The sequence below is a fragment of the Typopeltis vanoorti genome, chromosome 21, assembly GCF_054136105.1.
Source record: "Typopeltis vanoorti isolate ZY-2024b chromosome 21, IOZ_Tvanoo_1.0, whole genome shotgun sequence".
Classification (NCBI taxonomy): Eukaryota; Metazoa; Arthropoda; class Arachnida; order Uropygi; family Thelyphonidae; genus Typopeltis; species Typopeltis vanoorti.
This window is the reverse complement of record NC_143569.1, coordinates 109,235,604-109,261,970: the sequence shown is the minus strand read 5'-3', so window position 1 is coordinate 109,261,970 and position 26,367 is coordinate 109,235,604. Positions and strand designations below refer to the sequence as shown.

Sequence of the window (26,367 nt, the reverse complement as noted above, 5' to 3'; positions counted from 1 at the left end):
TGATATTTAACCATACATAATAGCATTAGCTTTTACACAAATTATGGACTCTACAACCGTGTTACATATAATTATCTTAATTTCCTGACGTTTCGACCTTAATATTAATGTTCATCTCTGTCTATGCTAAATTACATTTCACACAGTATGCTGAAGAGACAATGATTTGATCAACAGTTATTCTACTGGCCTGACTTCTAGTGAAAATAAAATAAAATTACAATAAATAAATGAAATAAAATAAATTAACTACATCAAAGCTATATTCTATTTAAGACAACATCAGAGAAACATTCTTTCATATAGATAGTTTTGTTACAGTAAAAATGATGTCCTAATTTAACATGACATTGTTATATTAGATTTAGAATCATGGATTACCTATGGTTCCTATTTATAATTAACTCTTAGGGAGAAAGGTTAAGTGAATATGTGCCTTCCATATGCTTGGGATTTTTAGACCATCATTATTGTTAAGATTAGGGTGACTGATAAGAATCTAACAGTACTCCTTAAATTTACATTCATACCATGTTTTGGTGTGATGTAAACAACAGGTGCATTTCCACTTAATTCTGTGTAAAGTGTTGAGGGCATGATCAGAAAGACCAGCTTGAACACAGTCATTATATTTAACGTCGTTTATGTTCCTTTTTCTGATAGGAAATGTGCATCCTGTTTCCGGTATATAGGGCAAATTACAAGTGAATCGAATACGGTATACTCCAGGGTGGGCCAGCAGAGGAAGTGGATCATTGGATGAATTTAGTAAGTTCTTTAACTTTGCAGGAGGTTTAAAGGTGACTTTAAGATTGTATTTTTGTAGTATTCTGTTTATTTTGTCTGATATTCCTTTCATGTATGGAATAGTTATAATTTTATTGTAGTCTTCTTTAGTTTTGTTTTTAAGTGAGGTCTTATAAAGAATTTTGTTGATAGTATTTTGGCTGTAACCATTTTTTAGGAGGGTGTTGCTGATAACTTTTAATTCATTTTTAAGTGCTTGTTCATTGGAGCAAATCTTCAAAGCCCTGTTTTTTAGTGTATTAATTACCCCTAGTTTTTGTGTTGGGTGGTGGTAGGAGTTTATGTGAATAGATTGGTCAGTATGTGTCGGTTTCCAGTGAAGAGTGAAGGAAAGACTGCCTTTGTGACAAATGTATCTAGAAACAGAAGTGTGTTCTGCTTTTCAATCTCAATTGTGAATTGTATGTGTTTGTGTTGTTTGTTTGGCTGAGGAAAGTGTCTAATGTCTGGTGGCCATGGTGCCAGATAGCGAAAACATTGTCAATGTATCTAAGCCAGACTTTGGGTTTTAAAGGAGAGGAATCTAGAGCACGTTGCTCAAAATGTTCCATGTAAAAGTTAGCAACAGGGAGGGGGGGGGATAATGGTGAGCCCATGGCTGTTCCTTCTTTTTGTAGTTAGAAAGTGTTTTGTCACACAAAATAGCCAGAATGCAGTACATGCACAAAGAGCACTGTGATATCGGGAGGAAATTTGTTCTGTAAGAGAAGGATTGTGTCATTGATTGGGACATTTATGAAGAAGGCAGAGAAGTAAAAACTGACTAATAAATTATCTTTTTCCACTGTAATGTCTTTGATTATGTTTATAAAGTGTTGTGTGTGTTTCTGATATAAGAGGGGGGGAAAGACCTACCAACTCCTTCACTGTTGATGCTAATTTCTTGGCTAGGTGATAATTAGGGCTGTCTATACCTTTGACTATCAGTTGGAGTGGTGTGTTTTGTTTGTGAATCATCTTAGATCATAAATTCACGGGGAACGAGCAAAGTGCAGAAGTAATTTTTTAATGGTATCTTCGGACCATGTGGTGACTGATTTAAGTAGCGTCTCCATTTTCTTTTTTATTCGATTGGTAGGGTCATAGTTAACAAGGTGATAAGTGCTGTTGTCTGAGACTATTAGATTCACTTTTTCCAAATGAGTAGTTTGATTTAAAATAACTGTGGCATAGCCTTTATCAGCTCTAGTAATTACGATATCCCGATTTAATTTTAGTGGTTTCACAGGTGTCAATTCCAATTTTGTTAGGTTGCTGGTTATTGTTTTATTATAATTTAAATATAAAATTGGCAATTGGTGGGTCCTATTGACTCTTGCTTCAACAGGAGTCACCAATTGCCTTCAGCAAAGTCACGTAGCCAACCAATCTAACCTGTATAATAATGAAATCGTGATACTTAGCAAAGGGTTAAACTTTGTCGTGGCACCCAGAACGATTAATAAATTTAATTTTATTTACCATATAGAAAGAAGCTTAAGATTTATTCCAACCACCATAGCAGATAAAGTACATTTGGAAACCTCTAACAATTTAAATTTAAATTATACTAAAACAATAACCAGCAACCTAACAAAATCGGCACTGACAGCGGTGAAATCACTAAAATTAAATCTGGACAGCATAATTATTACAGACAATAAAGGTAGTCACAGTTAGAACATGCTCTAGATTCCTCTCCTTTAAAACCCAAAGTCTGGCTTAGATACGTTGACGATGTTTTTTCTATCTGGCACCATGGCCGCCAGACATTAGAAACTTTCCTAAGTCAGCTAAACAAACAACACAAATGCATACAATTCACAATTGAGATTGAAAAGCAGAACACACTTTGGTTTCTAGATACATTTCTTACACGTCTTCCTTCAGCATGTCTTCCCTTCACTGTATACTGGAAACTGACACATACTGGCCAATATAAACAAGCAAGGATTATGAATGATATGTTAGCTGAAATGTGTGAGGAGAGGGGAGTACAGTCTGTTAATGTGTGAAATTAGTTTGAAGAACGAAGTGAACCGTATGGGAGCATTGTACTGCATTTGAGTGGTTATGGTGTAAGTAGCGTGGAGAGATTGCTGCTGGAAGGTACAGAAGTGAGTAGAGGGAGAGCAAATGAATCAGATCAAGCAGGAAGTGATGTAGAAGAGCAGGAGAGTAAGACGATTGAAGAGGTGGTTATGAATAGGGAAATGAGTGGCATGAGTATAGAAAATGAGAGAATGGGTGTGCAAGAGGAACAGGGAAATGGGGAGACTCAGGGTGGACATGGATACGCAGCATGAGAAAGGTGGATGTTCCAAGAGGATGTGAGAGCATGTGTAGACAGGAAAGGAATGGGATGACCTGGGATCAAAAGGAAACAATTGGAATTGAAGAGGGTTATAATATGAATAAGCAGAAAGAGAAATGGTCCCAGTCGAGCATGGAGAGATCACATCAAAGGAGTGGTATCAGTGGAACTAGCTGTGGATCCAGGAATGAGCTGTTGTGTTTGCATACAAATGCAAGAAGTATCAGAAACAAGGCAGATGGAATAGTTGCACTAATTGCATCTGTTCACCCAAACATTGTTGCAATAAGTGAGACATCGTTGGAAGAGGACGACATCCTGACAGGAATAGAGATGGAAGGGTATGATGTGTTTAGTGAGGATGGAAGGGGTAAAAAGAGAGGGGGGAGTGCTACTGATGATAGAGAAAGGGTTATGTCCATACAAAGTAGAGATGCAAGAGGGAAATAGTGCGAGTGGTTTTCAGGCAGTATGGTGTGAGATAGAGATGAATGGAATCAAATACTTGGTTTGATGTTGTTATAGACCAGTTAATGTGGATGGTGGTGATAATGATATGTATGATCAAATTAGCCAAGCAAATAAGAAAAGGGTGATCATTATGGGTGATTTTAATTAAAGCAATATAGACTGGAACGATGAGATAGCAACTGAAAGTAAAGAAAATGAGTTTCTTGAGTTTTTGAGGTATAACTACCTCAGACAGTATGTATCAGAAGGCAAGTGAGGACTGAGGGTCTTGGATTTGGTCATCTCATCAGAGGATGTAATTATAAATGAGGTGTCAAATCATCCACCAATTGATGAGAGTGACCATGAGGTGATTACCTGGGTGGTTGCCAGCTGTGTGAGGGCCTCTGTGAGAAAAGCATATATGTGGAACTACAAGGGGGGGGATGATTATGAAATGCTCAGGAGACAGCTTGTAGGTGCACGGAATGAGGAGTAAGCTGAAAAAGAGATCAATGCAGTTTGGGGATTTTCAAAAACTATCTAGTAGATGCAATGTCTAAATGTATTCCAAGGGTGAGAAGGTTAAATAAAGTAGGTGCGAGATGGATGAATAAAGAGATTAAGCATGCAATACAGAGAAAAACTGCATTATGGAGGCAGCATAAGAGAAGTGGAAATAACTAATTCCATGAGGTTTACAAAGACCAGACAAGGTGAGTGACTTGGTTTTTGAAGGTAGCTAAAGTGAGGCATGAACAGCAGTTAGCTAATGAAGCCAAAAAGAGTCCTAAGGAATTCTTTCGATATGTAGCCAGCAAAAGAAAGAATGATTATGGAAGGATGACATTGATTGGAGAAAATGGTATAAAGACAGCAGTTGTGGAATTTGTGGTGGAAATACTTAATGAGCAATTCATAAAGGTCTTTCCGTCTTGTGAATGTGACTTCATGGAGAGATTGAGAGCAGTTGATGATGGGGGAGGAGAGAGTGACTGTAAGTGAACAAGAGGTATATGGGGGAGTTGAGTTAACTAGATGTCAATAAGGCTGTGGGACTTGATAATATATCACCAAATATTCTGAAGGAATGTGCCAGGGAGTTGACACCTGCCTTGACATATTTTTTTAATACGAGTCTTGCACTCAGTCATGTTCCTAAGTAGTGCAAGGATGGCAAGATTGTGCCACTTCATAAAGGAGGTGATCGAACTCAAGCATCAAATTGGCCTATCTGTGTGTCACGTATAGTGGTTAAGTTGTTAAAGAAGCTTGTGAGAACTAGGACCCAGAATTGAGTTGACAACAACGGTATTATCTTTGATGAACAGCATGGATTTGCTAAAGGGAGGTCATACAATAAAGTGACTTCTTCCTTGAACAGAGGAGAAGGATACACACTAATATTCTTGGATTTCTCAAAGGTTTTTGATAGATTACCTCATGATAAGTTGACAGTCAAACTAGAGTAGATGGGGTTGGATATTAGATTATTGCATTAGATTGGAGACTGGCTATCTGATAGGTATCAACAAGTTGTGTATGGGGGAGCGATATCCAGGAAAAGGAAAGTCACTAGTGGAGTGCCTCAGGGGTGTGTTTTAGGGCCATTACTGTTTAACTTGTAGATTAATGATATTGATGGAGATATTCAGTTATTTGCAGATGATGCAAAGTTGAGACAAACCATAAATAATAGAGAAGATGTTGTAGCCTTACAAGAAGACTTGAATAAATTGAGTGATTGGGCACAGAAATGGGGATGTTGAGTTCAATGTTGCAAAATGTAAAGTTTTAAAATTTGGAAAACAAAGATGGGATGTAGAATTTATGCTTGGTGAGGATATATTGTTGGAGGTGGAAGAAATAAGAGATCTGGGTAGGATAGTGGATAAGTATCTAAAAATTTAGGCGATACATAGCCAAAACTGTGAAGACAGACAACACAAAGACTTCTGGAAATGATGCAGAGGACACTGACATGTAGAAGTAGGGATCTTCTTGTTCCATTGTATAAGGCTTTGATTAGGCCACACATGGACTATTGTGCCCAGATTTGGTCACTTGGTTTTCAGAAGAATGAAAAAATGTACAAAAGGGTTCAAAGCCGACTGACTACAGTAGTTTCTAACCGGTGGAATGTCGAGTATGAGGAAAGATTGAGAAGATGTAATCTGCAGAGTCTGGTGGACAGGAGGAAGAGGTGAGATATGATAGAGACCTACAAGTTAGTAAGCAGTTGTTATAGATCAATGCTGGAGAGGTTACACAGAAAATAGTGGGAAATCGGGAGAGAACCACAGGTCATCACTGGAAACTATATAAAGAGGATGTGAGTAGGGGAGTGAGAAGTAGGTTTTTATCGTGTAGAGGTGTAAATGATTGGAATGCCTTGCCTGAGAGTGTGGTGTCTGCAAGGAGTTTGAGTGTGTTTAAGACACGGTGTGATAAAAGGACCTTCCTGATGAGTCTTTGACTGAATAACTTGTGGTAATAATAATAATAATAATAATAAACACATAAACTGATACCACCACCCAACACAAAAACTGGGAGTAATTAATACACTAAAAAACAGGGCTTTGAGGAAACAGGATGCACAATTCTTATCAGAAAAAAGACCATAAACAACCCATTAAATATAATAACTATGGTCAAGCTGGTCTTTCTGATCATGCCCTCAACACTTTACACAGAATGAAGTGGAAATGCACCTCTTGTTTACATCACACCAAAGCATGGTATGAATTCAATTTTAAGGAATACTGTTAGATTCTTATCAATCACCCTAATCTTATCAATAATAATGGTCTAAAAATCCCAAACATATGGAAGCCACATATTCTACCCACTTAACCTTTCTCCCTAAGAGTTAATTATAAATAGGACCATAGATAAAATAGCATCCTAAATCTAATATAATAACTGTCATGTTAAATTAGGACATCATTTTTACTGTAACAAAACTATCTATATGAAAGAATGTTTCTCTGATGTTGTCTTAAATAGAATATAGTTTTAATGTAGTTAATTTATTTTATTTCATTTATTTATTATAATTTTATTTTATTTTCACTAGAAGTCAGGCCAATAAAATAACTGTTGATCAAATCATTTTCTCTTCAGCATACTGTGTGGAATGTAATTTAGTATGAAGGTAGAAACGTCAGGAAATTAAAATAATTATTTATAATACAGATGTAGAGTCAATAATTTGTGTAAAATGAATGCTGATCACCATGTAACACTAAAGGAAAGGATAATAACATTACAAAGAAGGTGACAAAATTGACTGCATAAAGGAAATGCATACAATGGGATACCAGGATTTTTCAAAGGTCTTTGATAGACTACTACATGGCAAGCTGGTAACTAAACTGAAACAGATGGGATAAGAAACACACTATTGAGTTTGATAGCTGATTGGCTGTCAGATAGGTATTAGCAAGTCGTGTGTGGAAAAGTGGTATCCCAAAGATACAGCAATCCACTAATGATCAAGCCTCATATGGATTGCTATGCACAGATTTGGGCACCAGGTATTCAGGATGACGAGAATATCTTGGAAAGGGCCCAGAGAAGATTCACAGAAGTGGTCAGTGGTCTTCGGAATGTGGAGTACAAAGATACATTGAAATAATGTAACTTGCAAAGCTTTATGAATAAGAGGAAAAGGGGGAGGGGATATGATTGAGACATATAAGCTAGTCAGGGGATGTTATCAGGTTGATATACAAGCAATTTATCATAGAATGGGCAGGGGGGGGGGCTAGAATAAGCGGCAATCACTGGAATCTGTATAAAGAGGGTGTGAGCAGAGAAGTTAGCAGGTTCTTTGCATGGAGAGTGGTTGGTGAGTGGAATGCATTGCCTGAGTGTGTTGTGAATGTGGGCACACTGAATCATTTTAGAGTATGGTTGGATGAGCATTGTGTGCAATAGTGTGTACTGCCCATAATGAGTCTCTGACTCTATGAAGGTCAGATGTTAATACTACTACTACTACTACTAATAATAATAATAATAATAATAATAAATGATAATAATATTCTAAATATCTGTAATAATATTTTTTCATAAATGTGAATCACACTAACAAAAGACTGAAAATCCCATTTTTTTTTTAATTCTTATTATCAGATTGCCATGGAGTCAAAAGACTTATTGCAGGTGATACACACATACTTCATTAAACTCATTCCTTTAGGCAATACATTCTAATTGGTCTCCATGTCCTTTCTTAAGTTCATAACAGCAATGAAATATTCCTCAAATCTCAAAAAGGATGGTTGTATTAATTTATCAAAAATTTGGAAAACTGAATTTTAAAACTAACTCCAATTTAAACCTTTCCTGCTGTTTTCTATTCAACAGTAGGAGGCATCAAAAAAAAAAAAAAAAATTGTTAACACCTTTTATTCTTCTGTAGGCCATTTTAACTTTACCTAACTCTGAAGACTGTGGGGGACAGTTTAATCTTCACCGGTAGGCAATCAGATATACCCAAGACAATCAGTAATTATAAATGGCATCTAGTGAACTCAGTCTGAATCTAGTTACTGAAAAGGAACTTTTCTCACCTTGACCAGTTTGAGAGGTAGTCAAACTCTGGCATGGATAAGAGGGTTATTCTCCCAGAAACTCAAAAAAATTGACTGAACCCACACTGCTGCATTTAATAAGTATGCTGTGTTAAAGTTAAGGACTAAGAGATGCCAACACTTGTCACCCATCTCTTCACTGGAGGCATGAAATGAGGGTTTTATTTCTTTTTTTTATTTCTCTGTAAAATTGTGGGAACAATTTAACAGACAATTTTAAATTGTCCCGGAGGATGCCGGGGGTAGGACTTTGGATCTTTTGTCTTTTGCAATTGTATTGTTTCGCTCACTCACTGTCGTGTTTGCGTGTGTTGTGCTCTGGTGGTGCTGAGTTGAAGATCGGCGAAATATAGGCGTTGGTGGGGCATCTTTGTTGTTGGGGGTGTTTGTCATGTTGTTGATGCTGTGAAAAATAAGTCATGAATAACCATCAACACCTAAGCTTATCTGTTACATTTAATTTTCAGTAGCAGTACTCCAATGATATTATTTATTAATCTTCTTAATACTCCTAAATTTATGTTGAAGGAAATTAAATATCTTTTTGTTAAAGCTTCCTTTGTTTCCCATTGAAATTCTACATCTTATGTCTCTTTCATTCTCACCATCCTCATTTATCAATACTCCCAAAATAATATTGGCCTGTTTTTACTTTTATTTCATTTATAGCTGCTTGAAAATATAACTTAAAAAGAAGTGGTAATAGGGAGTATATGCTGAGTGACTCCTCTCTTTATTTTAGCAGTTTCAGAGTTCTAATCACTTCCAGTTCTAGCCATTTCTTCTGAGTACAGGTCATATATAATCCTTCTGACTCCCTCCCTCTCTCTCTCTCTCTCTCTCCAGTCTATGTTAGCTCCATACTTTTGAATGATTTTATCCAGTTTACTTTATCAAATGCCTTCTCAAAATCCACAAATACAATGTGTGGTTTCCCACCTTCATTCTCTTTTCTATGATTTGTCTTAAAGCAAGTATTGCTTCCCTTGTCCAAGATTTTTTCCTAAGTCCAGACTTCACTTAGGTTCTCTTTTGTTTTATTTCTTATTCTGTTTTGTATTATTTGAGAAAGGCTTTTGAAGAATTTAACAAGAGGTTAATTGTACTATAATGTTTACAATCTGTAGTGTATTAGCTTTCTTTGGTATAGGATTATTACATTCTGTTTGAAGTCTATCATTGTTTATCCTTTTCTGTAAACTTTTTTCAATAACAAAACTTGGATTTTATCATATCACCAGCTTCCTTAATCAGTTCCATTTTGATATCATCTTGACCTGATGCTTTTCCATTGTTTAATTGGCAAAGTGCACTTTCAAACTCTTCCCCTTAAAATATCACATCCCTCATCTTCATTTGAATAATCTTTTTTTGGTTATTACGTTCATATATGTAAATCCTGACCATTGTATAGTTCCTCTAAATATGGTTGCCATCTCTTTTCCATATCCTTAGGATCTGTCAAGATCTCCAACTATAAAAATTTCCAAATACTTTGTCTTCTTTCCTGTCTTCAATCACTGCATTAAAATCTCCCCTTAATCTCAAGTTCTTATTGTGTTTCACCTGGTTTATCAAATTATCTATGATCTTTTGGCTTCTTCCTCTTCTTTAGTATCAGTTGTTGTCAAATATACTTGTAATATATAACTGTATTTACTGGTTCATTAGCTATGTTAACCATAATTATTCTGTCGCTAATATTGTAAATTGTTCACTAGTCTATTACCATATCTTATTAAAGATTATAGCTGCTCCATTTATTATATTTTCTCTTCCAGAATATATAACACAATATGAATTTCTCAAGTTCTTGAGAGATAACTATATCAGGCAGCTCATAAAGGAGGGCATAAGAGAATTGAGAGTTTTAGATGTGATCATTTCATCAGAGGAAGTAACTGGGCTTTCACGCTTTCCTCCAGTCGGTGAGAGTGATCATGAAGTGATCACCATGTGGCTAGCCATATGCAGACTTTTGTGAGGAAAGGATATATGCGGAATTATAAGGCTGGTAATTATGAAAAGCTTAGAGAGAGAGCTTGGAGCTATAGCATGGAACAAGTAGTTGAGCGGAAGGAAATAAATGCTGCATGGGAACTGACAAAGAAATACACAACAGCATCAAAGTGTGAATGTATTCTGAAGGCCAAAGAGCTGAATAAAGTAGGTGTAAAATGGATGAATGAGGAGCTTTAGCATGAAATCTGGAAGAAGATATATGTGTCAAGTAGAAAGAAGAATGATCATGGTAAGCTACTCATTCATCCATTTTACATGGATGAATGAGTAGCTGAAGCATGAAGTTTGGAAGAAGGTACTTGGAGGCAGTACAAGATGAATCATGATAATAATCAGTTACATGAAGAGTATAAAGAACAAGCCAGTAGACTGACTCAGCTAGAGGACAAAGGAGAGGATTGCTTAATTGTGGATAAGCAAAAGATATCTGAGGAAATAAATAATCATGATGTCAACAAGGTAGTAGGATTTGATGACATATCACTAGTCATCTTAAGTGAATGTTCCAGGGAACTGAGTAGCATTGGCATGCCTGTTTAATAAGAGAGTCTTACGACAGCCCTGGGTCCAAGGGAGTGGAAGGAGGGTAAAACTCTTCCACTGCATAAAGGTGGTAGCTTCAAATTATATGCTAATCTGTATCTCTGGAGCTGTGGTGAAGGTACTGGAGTGATTTGTGAGAAATAGGATACAGAAATGGGTTGATAACAGCAGTATTCCATAGGTTCTGCAACCAGAATGCAATTGATGTTTCCCATATTTCTGCCTATTTTCATGGTGGCATGTTTTTCATATGCTGATTTTCATATAATGTTTTGTCACAGTAGTCACTCAAGTTAATTAAAAAGTCCTGAATACTTTACTGGATTTATGTAGGAGTATATTTTTAATATCTTATGGATGGAGCCCCCATAGCGTAGTCAGTATGGACGAGGCCCTTTGGTCAGAAAGACCCAGGTTCGATTCCCATTCAAGACATGAAACTGTATCTGGTCTCTTTCAACTAAAGGCAAGTTATCCGGTCTCGTGCAGAAGTACACACACACCAGCTGCTAGCCTCTTAGGTGTTCACTAGGTTGTTTTTATTTATATTTATACTTTTATTTTTATAATATTAGGAATTGGGTAGTGCAGACCATTCAGATCGATTCAAATGGTACCTTGGTGAGTTTAGTTGCTTAATTTGATCTAGCATTTGCTGTGGAGGGTCAAGATAGCAATATGTATGTTCAGTTATGGTGATTTAGAGAAAGACTTAGCTTTTTGAGTGAAATAGTCTACCTATCAAAATGCTATTGTGGAACTTTTGGAAACACACTAGCACTATAAGCAATTGCACACCAAGTTAATTAGCACATCTAGTTATTTAATTATATCTTTTTTGCAACTAATCAACATAAGAGACTATCTACACATGTTAGGAAAGGTTACAGTGCCTATTGATCAGTTCATATCACAATTAGTAAAAAATGCACTGTATAGCGAACTGTCAAATTAATGTTGTGTAATATAGCGCAAAGAATTTGATGCACCATCAGATAACCACATCATGTTTTATATGGTACATCTGGTTTCTCAGCCAGTTTTTCCTTGAATGCCCTCTTTGAAATTAACATTGGTCTCAGTCTGCCCACATTTCTTTTATAATATGATCAATTGCCAGCCTGGTTGGCCGAGTGGTTAGAGTATCCACTCTCCAGACAAAAGGATGCAGGCAATGCTTAATCACATTACCTTCCTCCTCCTCCTATCTACCAAGCTCCGAAGACCATATTCCTATCTGTCCTCATACTCAATATTCCAGAGGCCTGAAACAATGTTAGTTATTCACCTATGTACTCCACCTCTAATATTTCCCTATCACCAGTACAACCAAGTGACTAGATATGTGTTTACATAAATCAGAATGAGGCCTAATTAGCACTTTATAGAGTGAAACTATCACTTTATCTGTACATGCTAGTGTTCATTGCATTATAGCAGCAATTTTTTGGATAACCCATACAACCTCTACAATGTGTCTGCTGAACTTCGGTTTTCTATCTACCAAAATGCTCAGTTCTTTTACTTACTCTACTTCCTGAAGCAAAGTTCCTCCAATGTGGTTAACCTCATTCCATCTTCTCTGGCCAAAATGCATAACTTTACATGTAGCCACATTGGAATGAAATCCCTTTCTTCATCCCAAAAAACCAACCTATTCAAGTCCTCTGGTAACAAGAACACATCAGAACTTCTTGACAGTGACTTCCTAATTTAACGTCATCAGCAAACAACCGAATATCTCCTTTCACATTGTGAACAACTACATCATTGATATAAGTTAAACAACAGTAGTCCCAGAACGGAACTCTCTGGCACCTCGTATATGACCTTCATTTGGAAACATTCCACTTCCATACACAGCTCATTAGCTTCAATTAGTTAACCAGCCTTGTAATCAAGCTACCAAATGACTATCCATTCCCATCCTACCAAATTTCAACAGTAGTTTGTAATGCAATACTGAAATGCATTAGCAAAATCCAAATAAATCTCTGTATAAGCATCTCCCCCATCCAATATGCTAGTGAAGACTAGATCTGTGCTGTCTAAATAGATTTTGTTGGCATTTCTGAACTCTAAGAGTTTCTACAAATCGACACTGCTGAGAAGGACATTGACCTGCAGAGATAAAAGGGTTATCATTCCATTGTATAAGTCTCTGATCAGACCACACTTAGACTATTGTTCTCAGATTTGGTCCCCAGGATTTGAAGGGGATAAATTAACTGTGGAAAGGGTATAGAGACGGATGACAAAGATGGTTTCAGGACTGTACAATTTTGGTTATGAGGATCAGCTGAGGGAATGTGGACTGCAGAGTTTGGTGGATAGAAGAAGGAGAGGTGATATGAGTGAGACTTTTAAACTGTTGAGAGGTGGTTACAGGGTTGACACTGGGAGTTCTTTCGCTTGGTTGAACAGCGGGAGAGAGTGATGACAAGAGGCCATCTCTGGAAGTTATGAAAGGAAACTGAGCAAGCGGGTGAGGAGTGGTTTCTTTGCATGGAGGGTGGTTGAACCGTGGAATGCATTGCCTGATGGAGTGGTGAGAGTGAGAACGGTCAATGAGTTTAAGGAGTGGTATGATAGACTTTGTGTTTCTTAGGGGAGGACCTCCCACGATGAGTCTTTTGACTCCATGGAGGCCTGAATAATAATAATAATAATAATAATAAATTCTTCCTACTAATAAGTGAATATTAGTTGCTGCATGCTGAAGCAAACTGTTTTTTCTATTAAGACACTGGGTTCAAAATCTGCAAAATATTAGCAAATATAATGAATAAAAGTTGACTAAACACATCCAAACATTGCTTTTAAGTTCAATTTCCCTTCGAGCATATTACCAATATAAAGCATGTAAGTTCACAATTTCTCATTATAATAGTATTCTACAAATAGACAAGAATCACCAAACTAGAAATATATGGGATCAATCCCAGACACTGACTGGAAGAATAGCCAATTAATATTCATAAATAGTTTTTTTTTTCCATTATATATATGTGTGTATTATTTCAGATGGAGATTATTTTCTGCGAGTGGAATTTTTGCTCCAAATGATTTATCGAGGCAAAAAAATGTTTGCTCCTCTGCATTAAATCTTCAAAGATAGATATCCTAGAACCCAAATATCAGTTGTTTCAGTACGATAGAAATACATTTAGAAAACAATATTTCATTCCACTCTGGAATAAATGTCTGAGGATCAAAAAGGATTCGTTCTTCGGCTATTCATTTCAACCCTTGGCCTGAAGCAGTGACAAGTGATGATTTTCCTGTGATTAAATTTGCTATGTTCAGCAAGCTTTCAGATATCGTTGTTTACTGTTGCATCTATTTCTGAATGAAAGTTCAGTATGATGGCATTGCATTTTTTATTTTTTGCTTCTGTAGTGTCTTGAACCGACAAGGCAATGAAGTTGTGAAGCTCACTGGTGTTTTCAGCAGTATGCAAGTTAACATCGCGAATCACTTTGAGGTTTTTTTTTTTTTTGTTGGAATACGTTGATTTTACACAAGAAATAACATTAAGTGTAATAAGGCACTGCTCTAGGCTGTCTATGCACTTTGAAGTTCAGAAACTGTTTAACAGAGGGAAGGTACAGGAAATAAAAGAATGGTCATTACAACCGCTTACTACGTGGCAATAATGTGTTGGCTAATGAATGAGTATGTGTGCAGGGGGGGGGGGGGGATCATTATTTATATATATATAGGGTGGTTCAAAATTCCATGTACAGACTTTGAGGGGAGGTAGAGAACATCAAAATCAACCGTATTCACATAGGAAAGCATGACCGGAAATTGCAGTGGAAGGTACTAACAGGAACACAAAGATAAAAAATAACACAAAGGCAGTAAGTAGTGTAAAAAACTTTATTAGGTGTAATGAACAGTTCAATAGTAGTTGGATACATAACATGGTTTCACATCAGGTGCTCAAAGTTACGACCATTAGCAGTGATGCATGTCTCACACCGATGACACATTGATTGTGGTACATTTTCAAAAATACCTGGAGTTTCCCAGATATTAGCAATGCCGATTCTTGCCAGGAGGTCCATGTCAGAGGTAACAGACATTTCGTACACCATAGCTTTATGGGTCCCCCACAGAAAGAAATCAATGCTGGATAAATCAGGTGAGTGTGGGGGCATGCAATGGGTCCACCACGCCAATCCATCGAGCCCCAAAGGACCTGTCCAAATACTGATGCACAGAAATGCCAAAATGGGCTGGAGCCCCCATCGTGTTGGAACCACATCTGCTGATGCACAGTCATTGGAACATTGTTCAGTAAATCCAGCAGAACTTCTTCCAGAAAGGTCGATACTTCTGGGAGTCCAGTCGGGGTGGTAACAGGTATGGGCTGACTAAACAGTCAGCGATGATACCTGCCCATACATTAATGGAAAAGCATTGTTGGGCAGCATGTGATCGCACAGTGTGTGGGTTCTCATGGGCCCACACATGAGCACTGTGGTGATTGAAGACCCCCTCGTAGGCAAATGAAGCTTCATCCGTGAACAAAACACAAGTTGGAAAATCTGGTTCTACGGCACTTTTCTGCAGTCTCCACTGCATGAATTCCACACGCCAAGGATAATCTATGGCCATTAGTAACTGGACCTGTTGCAGATGAAATAGATGTAAGGACTCAGAGTGCAAAACGCGCAATAAATACACTGGATCGAGATACTCCTATAGCAGAGGAGTATCTCGTTGGAGTAACTTCTATACCATCACCTAAGAGGCAAAGCCATGTGTGCTTGTCTCTGGATTATTGTTAATTGCATGCAACACCATGGCACGATTTCGCATCAATTGTGGCAACCCACTATCATGCTTGCAATCCCTTAATGATCCATAGTCACACAAATTCTGATGCAAATGCATAAACATTTGCATCAGAATTTGGTGATGCGGTACATGTCTGTTTGAGTACCTTTTGCAATACATTCGTACAGCGGCTTGTCCATTACAGTCAGCTAACCTGTAAACAAGGTGCATGCCTGCCATCTCAGCATTCGTAAAATGACACATGTTCTTCGTACGATGTTGAAAGCTTGAATGAGGAAGCCCCAATTCCAGCGCTGGCGAACACCACCTATCACTTTCAGGTGGCATTTCCGGTCATGCTTTCATGTGTGAATATGGTTGATTTTGATGTTCTCTACCTCTCCTCAAAGTTTGTACATGGAATTTTGAACCACCCCGTATATATAATGGCTACATTATAATTAGCAAAATCATAATAATTACCCCAAGAGCTCTTGCATGTATGGGATCTTCCATAAATGTTGCAAAACCTTCACTCAGCCATTCTTCAGTCCAATCCACTGCACCAATCATCAAGCCAAACCATGCATGGGCAATTTCATGAGCCACTCGAGAGCACATGCTACCATCTCCTGATAATACAGACTGTGATAAAAAGATGATGTTCGGGCTAAAAAAAAAAAATTAATCATTAATAAATAATTTAGAGAATTCAAAAATAAGGTAAGAATGGAAATCTAAGTGCATGAAGATAATAAGCGAATTTTTTATAAATTCATATAAAAATTAGCAGAAATTTCATTCTGACAAATGGTTTTAATAATACTGCTATTAACAAATCTTCATGGTATCAGAACTTGTGGGAAGTCCCTCTCAACCACTCATTCATAAATTCCATATTCACAGCATCTCCCAATAATGCATTGTATTTCACACACCATATAAAAAATCTGTTCCTCACTCCTTTTCACTGTTCTTATACAATTTTCAAGTATTTCCTCATGTTCTTTCCTTCTTTCTGTTTTTCTCCCCCCCCCCCTTCATTCCCAGACAAAGCTAACAGTAAAGTCGGCAAAACTAGTAGGCTATATAACTCTGTACATATCTCTGACCAATTAAACCCAGTTTTATATGTTTACTTATAATTCCTTCGGTATTAATTTAGTGAAATCTGTTCAATTACTTCATGCTTAAAATTTCCACATAATGACAGAACCTCAATCTCTCCTCATAACCATATTCAAGCCAGGAACCTGCAGGGCCTAATATTTTTAAAAAAGTTCAAAAATATTAGAACTTTTTTATGCACCGAGCAGAGACCCAGAACATTTTCCTGTTTTGTGACTTTTCTCCCTTTACGATAATTATGCCTACATTATTGTGCTATTATTCAACAACTGTTTACAGTTCTGAATGTGTAGATAAAGTCAATATCAACAGTTGCCTGATTACGAACATGTGATGAAAGAGACAGGGAGGTTTGGAGCTTCCTGTAATGCGTTATCTTGCAGCAATTGACAAGCAAACATTATTGCAGCGTAGTGTAGTGAAATTGTGACAGACTCATAGCAATATTTTGTCTCTTCTGGTTGGCAACACTGTCAGCAATAGTCAGTAACCAACAATACAACAGCATATTAGCAGTTGTTTATCAGAGCTCATGATTGCGAGAAGCACAAAGAAAATCGTGTAATACTTTTGTATTTATGTAGGCCTACTACTGTATTTACTCGAATATAACTTGCACTTTTTTCCCAAAATTAAGGCTAAAAAATCAAGGTACAAGATATGTGCGGGGATTTTCGGAAACTAAAGTTTTCAGGAAGAAACTGAAAATGGGTATGACTTACCAAGAATCTATTCGCTATTTCCAGCCTAGAAAGCAGTTTTCTTGTGCATGTCCTACCCAAATAGTGTCATCTTCTTTCCCATTATTTCAAGCAAACGTTACCTGTCTCCGTAGTGCAATTGGAAATGGCAGTACATTGTACCCTTCAATTGGAAAAGGCCTAAGCTCAAGTCTCATCATGACAGGAGGAATCTTTATATTGACTTTTTCAATCGAAGGTGAGTTAGCTGATCTCATACGGAGGTAACAGAGTTTTTTCTCCTGGAAGCTCGGGTTTTTCACCCGCATACAGACAAATCGGCCCTTCAGAACACACAATTTACAGACAAAAGAATACTAGTTGTGGTGGTGGTGGTGGGCAGCAGATGGCCATGATGTAGATGATTGGTAATAGAGGTTCGGTGCAGAGTGGAGACGGAGAGTTGTACAGTAGGTTTCCTTCCGCAATGAGTCTTCGGACTCCTTGCAGGCATCACGAATAATAATAACAATCAGTGCCATTGCCAGATTATATCGCGCCCTCAGGCAAACAATTAAATATTGCCCCTGATGGATTATAAGACAAAAATATAAGAAAATCTCCAATTGCTATTTTGTTTTTATTACAAGAAAAGCATTAATGCAAAACAATTACATAATAATATTAATTAAATGTTTGCTCTATGGGGATACTGCACAATAAAACTGTTTATAAGCTCTTCTAAATCTTCTAAAGACTGCCAGGAGGAAGATGTGCGACAAGTGTATCTAGAAACAAAAGTGTGTTCTGGTTTTGAATCTCAATTGAGAACTGCATGCATTTATGTTGTTTTTTGGTGGCTGAGGAAAGTGTCTAATGTCTGGAGGCCATGGGATCAGATAGCAAAAACATCGTCAACGTATCTAAGCCAGACTTTGGATTTTAAAGGGGAGGAATCTAGAGCACGTTGCTTAAAATATTCTATATAAAAATTAGCAATGGGGGGGAGGGGATAATAGTGTGCCCATGACTGTGCTTTCTTTTTGTAGATAGAAAGCATTTTGCCACACAAAATAACCACAATGTAATACATGCATGAAGAGCGCTGCGATATCGGGATACAGTTTGTTCTCTAAAAGAAGGATTGTGTCATTGATACCCATTGGTTGCTATCAACTTGTTAACTATGACCCAACCAATAGAATAAAAAAGAAAACAGAGAAACAACTTCAATCAATCACTACATGGCCAGAAGATAGTCAAAAAATTACTTCCGCAATATGATCGTTCTCCAAGTATTTACGGTCTGCCAAAGAATCACAAACAACACACCACTCCAACCGACAGTCGAAGGAATAGATGGTCTTAATTATCACCTGGCCAACAAATTAGCATCACCATTCAAGGAGTTGGTAGGTCAATCACCCTCCTATATCAGAAACACACACTTTATAAATGTGATTTATTTATTAAATGTGAAAAAGATGATTTATTAGTCAGTTTCGACATCTCTGCTCTCTTCAGGAATGTTCCAATCAATGACACAATCCTTCTTTTACAGGACAAAATCCCTGTCGAGACCACTGCACTCTTCATGCATGTATTACGTTGTTACTGTAAGAAAACTATCTATATGAAGGAATGTTTAATTTTTTTGTTTTTATATTTTTTTTTTTGTTATTTACTTTTATTTTATTATATTCGATTTTCACTAGAGGTCATGCCAGTAGAATAACTGTTAATCAAATCATTGTCTCTTTAGCAATGCGTGAAATGTAATTCAGATTGTCTCTGTATATATATATGTATTCTCCAGATGATGATCTTAATATGAAGGTCGAAACGTAAATTAAAACAGTTATGTTATTTATAACATGGTTGTAGAGTCCATAATTTGTATAAAATGAATGCTCATCACCGTATAATACTAAAGGAAAAGTGGCTATTGGAGAGGGCATGTTGTTTACCATGGGGAGCAAGTTACTATCACCCTGAAGTGAACATGTTTAACCTTTTTTCATGTGCGTGGTATATGCGAAACTTTTTAATTTCCTTTTTCGAAAAGTAAAATTAGGGATGCAAGTTATATTCGAGTAAGTATGGTATTTCAACTATGGATAAGTACACTGGTACCTTCTTTAAACAGAAAATAGCTTGGATAACAGTGATAACACAAAACGAGTTTGTAATGACAGTTTTTGTGGTTTCCAAAGAGAAAGCAATCTGTAACGAATCCACAGAAACACAGAATTCCCATCAGTCGCAATGCAATAATATTAATACATTGAACAAAAGGAAAGATTTGTCGATTGCTGGGCACTTGACCAGTGAATCGCATTCAAAGATAAATATAATTGGTTATTTTGTATCGACAGTGGTCTGGGGTGTATAACATATGCACAGGTACAGACCCTAGGTGCATGGTGTTCATATTAGGGTATTCAGTTAGCATCAGGGTGTATAAATGGATTAATACATATTAAAGGGGAAGGGTCTAAACAAACCCCACCAGAATAAATAAATAAATAAAATTTTAAAAAAATGTTACAACAATCTAACCATAGCCTCATATTTATGAATCTTACTTTAAAGGCCTCAGAGCTTATTCATTTAGAATTAACCACTAACCATATTGCAATAGTTACTGTCTCATTAGTATTGTCATTAGTTGGGTCCAGCATGATCTGATCAAGGCATACAGAACAGGATGACAATCACCTATTCTCTACTTATAATGCATCATTTCTTACTACATCAACAATCCAGCAAATGCCTTTGTGATGTTTGCATAGTGGTACCTGAACTTCAGTTCTCTGTCAACCACCACCATACCTTATTATTATTATTATTATTATTATTATTATTATTATTTAAGCCTCCAAGGAGTCAAAAGACTCATCACGGAAGGTCCTTCCTAGGAAACACAAAGTCTATCAAGACTCAATGTGGGAGGTCCCTTCCAGGAAACACAAAGTCTATCATACCACTTCTTAAACTCTTTGACCATTCTCGCTCTCACCACTCTATCAGGCAATGCATTCCACGATTCAACCACCCTCTATGCAAAGAAACTGCTCCTCACCTTCTTTCTCACAGTTTCTTTTCATAACTTCCAGGGAAGGCCCCCCCCTCATCATGATGCCTTCCTGTCGTTCAACCAAGCGAAAGAACTCCCCGGTGTCAACCCTGTAACCACTTCTCAACAGTTTAAAAGTCTCAATCATACCACCTCTCCTTCTTCTATCTACCAAACTCTGCAGTCCACATTCCCTCAGCCGATCCTCATAACTAACATTGTACAGTCCTGAAACTGTCTTTGTTATCTGCCTCTGTACCCTTTCAACAGTTAATTTATCCCCTTCAAATCCTGGGGATCAAATCTAAGAACAATAGTCTAAGTGTGGTCTGAACAGGTCTTATACAATGGAATGATAACTCTTTTATCTCTGCAGATCAGCATCCTTCTCATTATTGCAGCAATCCTCTTTTACCTTCACCACCTTTGCAATATGTCCTCTGAATTGCAGGTATGTATCAATCATCAACCCCCAGAATTCTTGTCTCCCCTACTTCCTCCAGTATATCTCCATTAATAGAGTATGCAGCATCCCATCGATGTGTCCCAAACCTCAAGACCTTACATTTTGCTGCATTAAACTGAGACCCCCATTCATTTGCCCAAGCTTATTCAAATCCTCTTGCATGATTACCACATCTGCACTATTACTAATAACCCTTCCCAGCTTCACATCATCTGCAAACTGAACATCCTCTTTATATCACAAATCTTATCCACTTCTTCTGGTATGGATGCTTGGGCATTAGCCATCACGTACATTGCGTTCAAGTGGAATAAAACATATCTCTAAAGCTAATAAGTAATTAATTTATTTAGCAAATTAGATTAATCATCAATATTTCACCTAGGTCAACAAGCAATCTTCATAGATACAAAGAAATTATTATTATGACTACTTGATACTTCCAAAAGGGGTCCAAGGACTCATCACAGGCACACCACTGCATTACAACTCACAGCCTCCCTTACTCAATCCTCAACAACACGGCACTACTTTCCTCAATACACAGCCCGATCTATCATCCATCCATCCATTACATATAGACAATTTACATTGTCTGTAATTTGTGTGTTTTCATGGCTATTTGACTGTATGCAGGATAAGAACCTGAGTTTCTGGGGGGAAAAAAATACGTTACCACCATATGAGATTGGCTAGCTCACCTTCAATTGAAAAAGCTTATATAAAGATTCCTCTCATCACAACAAGAATCAAACTCAGTTTGTTTCCAATCAAAGGGTGCAATGTATAATCATTTTTTCCAATTGCAATACAGAGGAAAGTTTGCAGGAAAAACTTTGTGATATTTTTCCCAGAACAAAAATCAAAATTATAGCACATCTAATTGAAAAACAGAAAAGAAAAGAGATCATAACTGTAGCAGTAATGATTTAATTAGCAATAAGTTCAGTATGAGGGAGGATATGAAAGGGTTGTTGAAAGAAATTATAGCGAAGAATGAGAAAATGAAAATTGTAAGTATACTCGGGTCTCTTTTTATGCATATATTTTTTATGCGGTTTTGAAGTTATGTGGTGCATATTTCATGCAGATTCGGGGTTTCCCCGTTTACATAATGAACAGCGCGTTGCAGCACATTCTCGCGTAACGTGAGTAACATGTAAGCAGTGAGTGTCCATGAAGTTTAAGTTTTCATGTGAGTAAGTGCTTGTCTTTTCATTATTGTAGTCTAAATTTTGCTAATTTTTATTTTAAAATAATTTGGCCCAATGGAGAAAAAAAAGCACCGAAGAAAAGCAATTTCTTTGGAAATGAAAATTGCAATTTTAGATTGCTTAGCAAAAGGAGAGGTATCTATCTAAAGCAATTGGAAAACATTTTAATTTAGGTGAATCTACTATAAGAGCAATTAAAAAGAATGAAGTCGCAATAAGAAAATCTGTCATTTCTGGGACAAAACTAAGTGTCGAATTATCATTGTTCTCAAGAGATGCTTTATTAGAAAAAAATGGAACATAATTTACTCAAAGTTTATGGAAGAATTAACTCAAAGAAGAATTCCTATGAGTGGTTATTTAATTAAACAAAAAGCTCTTCGGTTTTATGAACAGATGAAGCAATTGGAGCCATCTATTTCCGCTTCCCAGGCTGATAAAGAATTTTTGGCTAGCAAAGGATGGCTAACCCAACTTTTAAAAAGAAATGTACTTCATAACGTGAAGTTTACAGGCGAGTTTGCAGCAGCAGAAGATAAAGCAGCCAAAAATTTTCAAGAGAAGTTAGCCAAAATTATTGAAGATGGTGGATATTGTCCCAATCAAGTGTTTAACGCTGACAAAGCAGGATTGTTTTGGAAGAAAATGCCTAGTCGAACTTACATCGCAAAGTCTGAGAAAAAAAGCAATTGGAATTAAAGCAAGCAAAGACTGAGTAACGTTGTTACTTTGCATCATTGCATCAGGGGATCGAATGTTGAAACACCTCCTAGTAAATCGATCTCTAAGACCACGTGCTCTAAAAGGCTAACATCTACAACCGCTGCCGGTACACTGGTTGGCTAATACAAAGGCCTGGGTAACAACTGCTGTATTTACTAAATGGTTCAATAATTGCTTTGTACCAGAAGTGGAAACATACATGAAGCAAAAAGCTCTCGATTTTAAAGTTTTATTAATTGTTAACAATGCACCAAGTTGCATTGTCGCATTGTTTCAGGTCATCCACATTTAGAATATTCAAATGTGCAGGAAGTGTTTTTTCCACCCAATACAACAAACATTATTCAGCTATTAGATCAAGGCATAATTGCTACTTTTAAAAAATATTACATTAAGCACACTTTTCAATTTATATTGGATAAACTAAAAAATGAATCATTAACAGTAACTGACGTCTGGAAAAAATTTTCTATTTTGGATTGTTTAAATCATGTTGCATCTGCAATTGCTGAAATAAGACCACAAATTTTAAATGCCTGCTGGAAAGCAGCTTGGTCTGCATGTGTTGCAAACAGTGCAGCCATTCAAACATGTACATTATCAGCTGAAATCATTACTTTGTCACATGAAATTGATGGAGAAGGTTTTGATATATTCAGCCCGAATGATTTAGACGAATTGCTTGTGGATAATGCCTTAAGTGATGATGATATTATTGGATATCGATTAACTTTAGATATCATCAAAGATCCAGAGAACGATAGTGAAGTGGAAGGAAAGCCTGTCCCCCTCACTGCAAATATAATTCGAGAAGGTCTTGAACTGTGCAATAAATTGGGAAATCATTTTCTTGTTAATGACACAAATTCTGAATGAGCCTTTAAATCCCTACGTGAGCTGAAGAACTGTATGTCCGGATATCACGAGCTGTATAAAAAATTTGTAAAATCATCATCAATTAGTTTGTCAGCAATATTTAATCACTGATTACATTGTCGGAAGAAAAAAATCAGCACAGAACGAGGGTGAAGCTAATTCTGTTTGTGAAGAACCATTACCATACAGATCTGATGTGCTGACTATCTCTTCTGGTGATGAAAGTGATTTTGCACCAGCTCGCAAATGTTGCAGAATATTGTCTAATAGTGATGATAATTCTAATAAAAAAATGTAAAAAAAATTGTTACTTTTCAATAAAAATTAAATGAATAAAGCTTTAAAACAAACTGGGGAATTCTTATTTCATTGAATTTTTATAAACTTTTTATGCGATTTTAGGTTTATTTTAATTCGTTGCTTCGGTTTTATGCAGTTTTAGAAAATTATGGAACGTGTCCCTAATTTTTCAACGTAAGTTAGGTCTTTTTTGTGCGATTTTTTATTTGCGGTTTTCTGTGGAACGTATTTACCACATAAAAAGAGATCCGACTGTATATTACCATGATATGATAAAAACAAATTAAGAAGAGGGTCTACAATGGTAAACGATTCAATGTGCAGACAGTGCAGAAGGAATAGGATGCGAGTTTTTATTGTGGAGTGAGTATGAAGGAACAATGGATAGGTATAAGAGGAATTGCTTACAGTTGAATGCATCTGGTATCAAGTGTTTTGAAAAACTAATAATTGGTATGAGAAGAAACACAAAGAGTAAAGTAAATTAAATTTTATCAGGAGGAATAGTAAGAATCTATGCATAACAATGACAATGTTATGTAACTCTGATAATAATAGCAATGGGCAAATCTGATACTCATGCCGTTTATTTGTTTACAAATAGCATAAGTATCAGCTACAAGGGAGACAAAATGGTTTCAATGATTGAGTTTATTTGCTCCAAAATCATTGGAATAAGTGAAACATGGTTGAATGAAGATGATATACTAACAAAAATAGAAATGGAAAAATATAGTATTTTTTGCATGGATAGAAAGAAGAAGGGAGGGAGAGAGTGTTGATGATGATAGCAGAGGAATTATGTCCACATAAGGTAGACAGGAAAGATGGAAATAGTGACAATGGTTATGAGGCAGTGTGGTGTAACGTGGAGGTTAACAGGGAGACATATTTACTTGATTGTTACTATAGACCCAGGAATGTGGAGGGCGGTGATGAAGAAATGAATAAACAACTTGGATTAGTGAACAAAGGAAGGGTAATTATTCAAATGACTCATCGTGGGAGGTGTTTTCTAAGAAACACATGTCCATCAAGACTCATCGAGGGAGGTCCCTCCAGGAAACACAAAGTCTATCATACCACTCCTTAAACACATTGACCATTCTCGATCTTACCACTCCATCAGGCAATGCATTCCATGGTTCAACCACCCTCCATGCAAAGAAACCACTCCTCACCCTCTTTCTCACAGTTTCCTTTTGTAACTTCCAGGGATGGCCCCTTGTCATGACTCCTTCCCGCTGTTCAACCAAGCGAAGGAACTCCCCAGTGTCAACCCTGTAACCACCTCTCAACAGTTTAAAAGTCTCTATCATATCACCTCTCCTTCCTCTATCCACCAAACTCTGCAGTCCACACTCTCTCAGCCGATCCTCATAACTAACATTGTACAGTCCTGACACCATCTTTGCTATCTGCCTTTGTACCCTTTCCACAGTTAATTTATCCCCTTCAAATCCTGAGGACCAGATCTGAGAACAACAGTTTAAGTGTGGTCTGATCAGTGTCTTATACAATGGAATGATAACCATTTTATCTCTGCAGGTCAGTGTCCTTCTCATTATTGCAGCAATCCTCTGTGTTACCTTCACTACCTTTGCAATATGTCCCCTAAATTTCAGTTTTCTATCAATCATCAACCCCAGATCTCTTGTCTCCCCTACTTCCTCCAGTTTAACACTTCCTGTAGAGTATGCAGCATCCCATCGATGTGTGTCCCAAACCTCAAGACCTTAAATTTTGCTGCATTAAACTGACACCCCCATTCATTTGCCAAACTGTCTAGGTTATGTGTGATTATTATTATTATTATTATTATGTGTGGTTTTAATTATGGTGTTATAGACTGGAATGAAAAGATAGCATTTGGGAATAAGGAAAATAATTTTTTTGAGTTCTTTAGAGGATGGCTTAATTGTAAGTGAGAATAAGATATTTGAGGAAATAAATAACACCTTAATATCAATAAGGCGATAGGATTTGGTGATATAACACCATGCATCTTTAGGGATTCCAGGGAATTTGCATTAGCATTGGCAAGCCTGTTTAATAAGAGTCTGACAACAGCACAGGTTCCAAGGGAATGGAAGGATGGTAAAATTGTTCCACTGCATAAAGGTGGTGATAAGGCTGAAACTTCAAATTATAAGTCAATCTTAATATATGGAGTTGTGGTGAAGGTACTGGAGAGATTGGAGAGAAGCGGAGTAAGAAATAGGTCAATAACAGCAGTACGCTCTGTGTGGTTATCAGAGCTGATAACCACAGAGAGTACTTTGTTAAAGGGAGATAATGTTTACTAACTCACATACTAAAACAAGGTGATAAATACCTTGGACAGGGGAGATGCATATACAGTGGTGCACTTGGATTTTGCAAAACCTTTTGATAGACTGCCAC

The 26,367-nt window shown here is 36.9% G+C and overlaps 1 protein-coding gene across 8 annotated transcripts in view; it reads right to left on the bottom strand.

Moving 5' to 3' along the window:
- LOC150095182 (aminopeptidase O-like) overlaps positions 1-26,367 on the bottom strand; it is a 727,093-nt gene that overhangs the window by 322,557 nt on the left and 378,169 nt on the right. For all 8 annotated transcript variants that reach the window (XR_016550145.1, XM_090411274.1, XM_090411273.1 and 5 more), the window contains one exon: positions 15,985-16,171. Coding sequence is in view for 7 of the 8 variants with exons in the window: in XM_090411274.1 (XP_090267400.1) it covers positions 15,985-16,171 (187 nt within the window). In the remaining variant the exon portion in view is untranslated. The remainder of the gene's footprint in view (positions 1-15,984; positions 16,172-26,367) is intronic.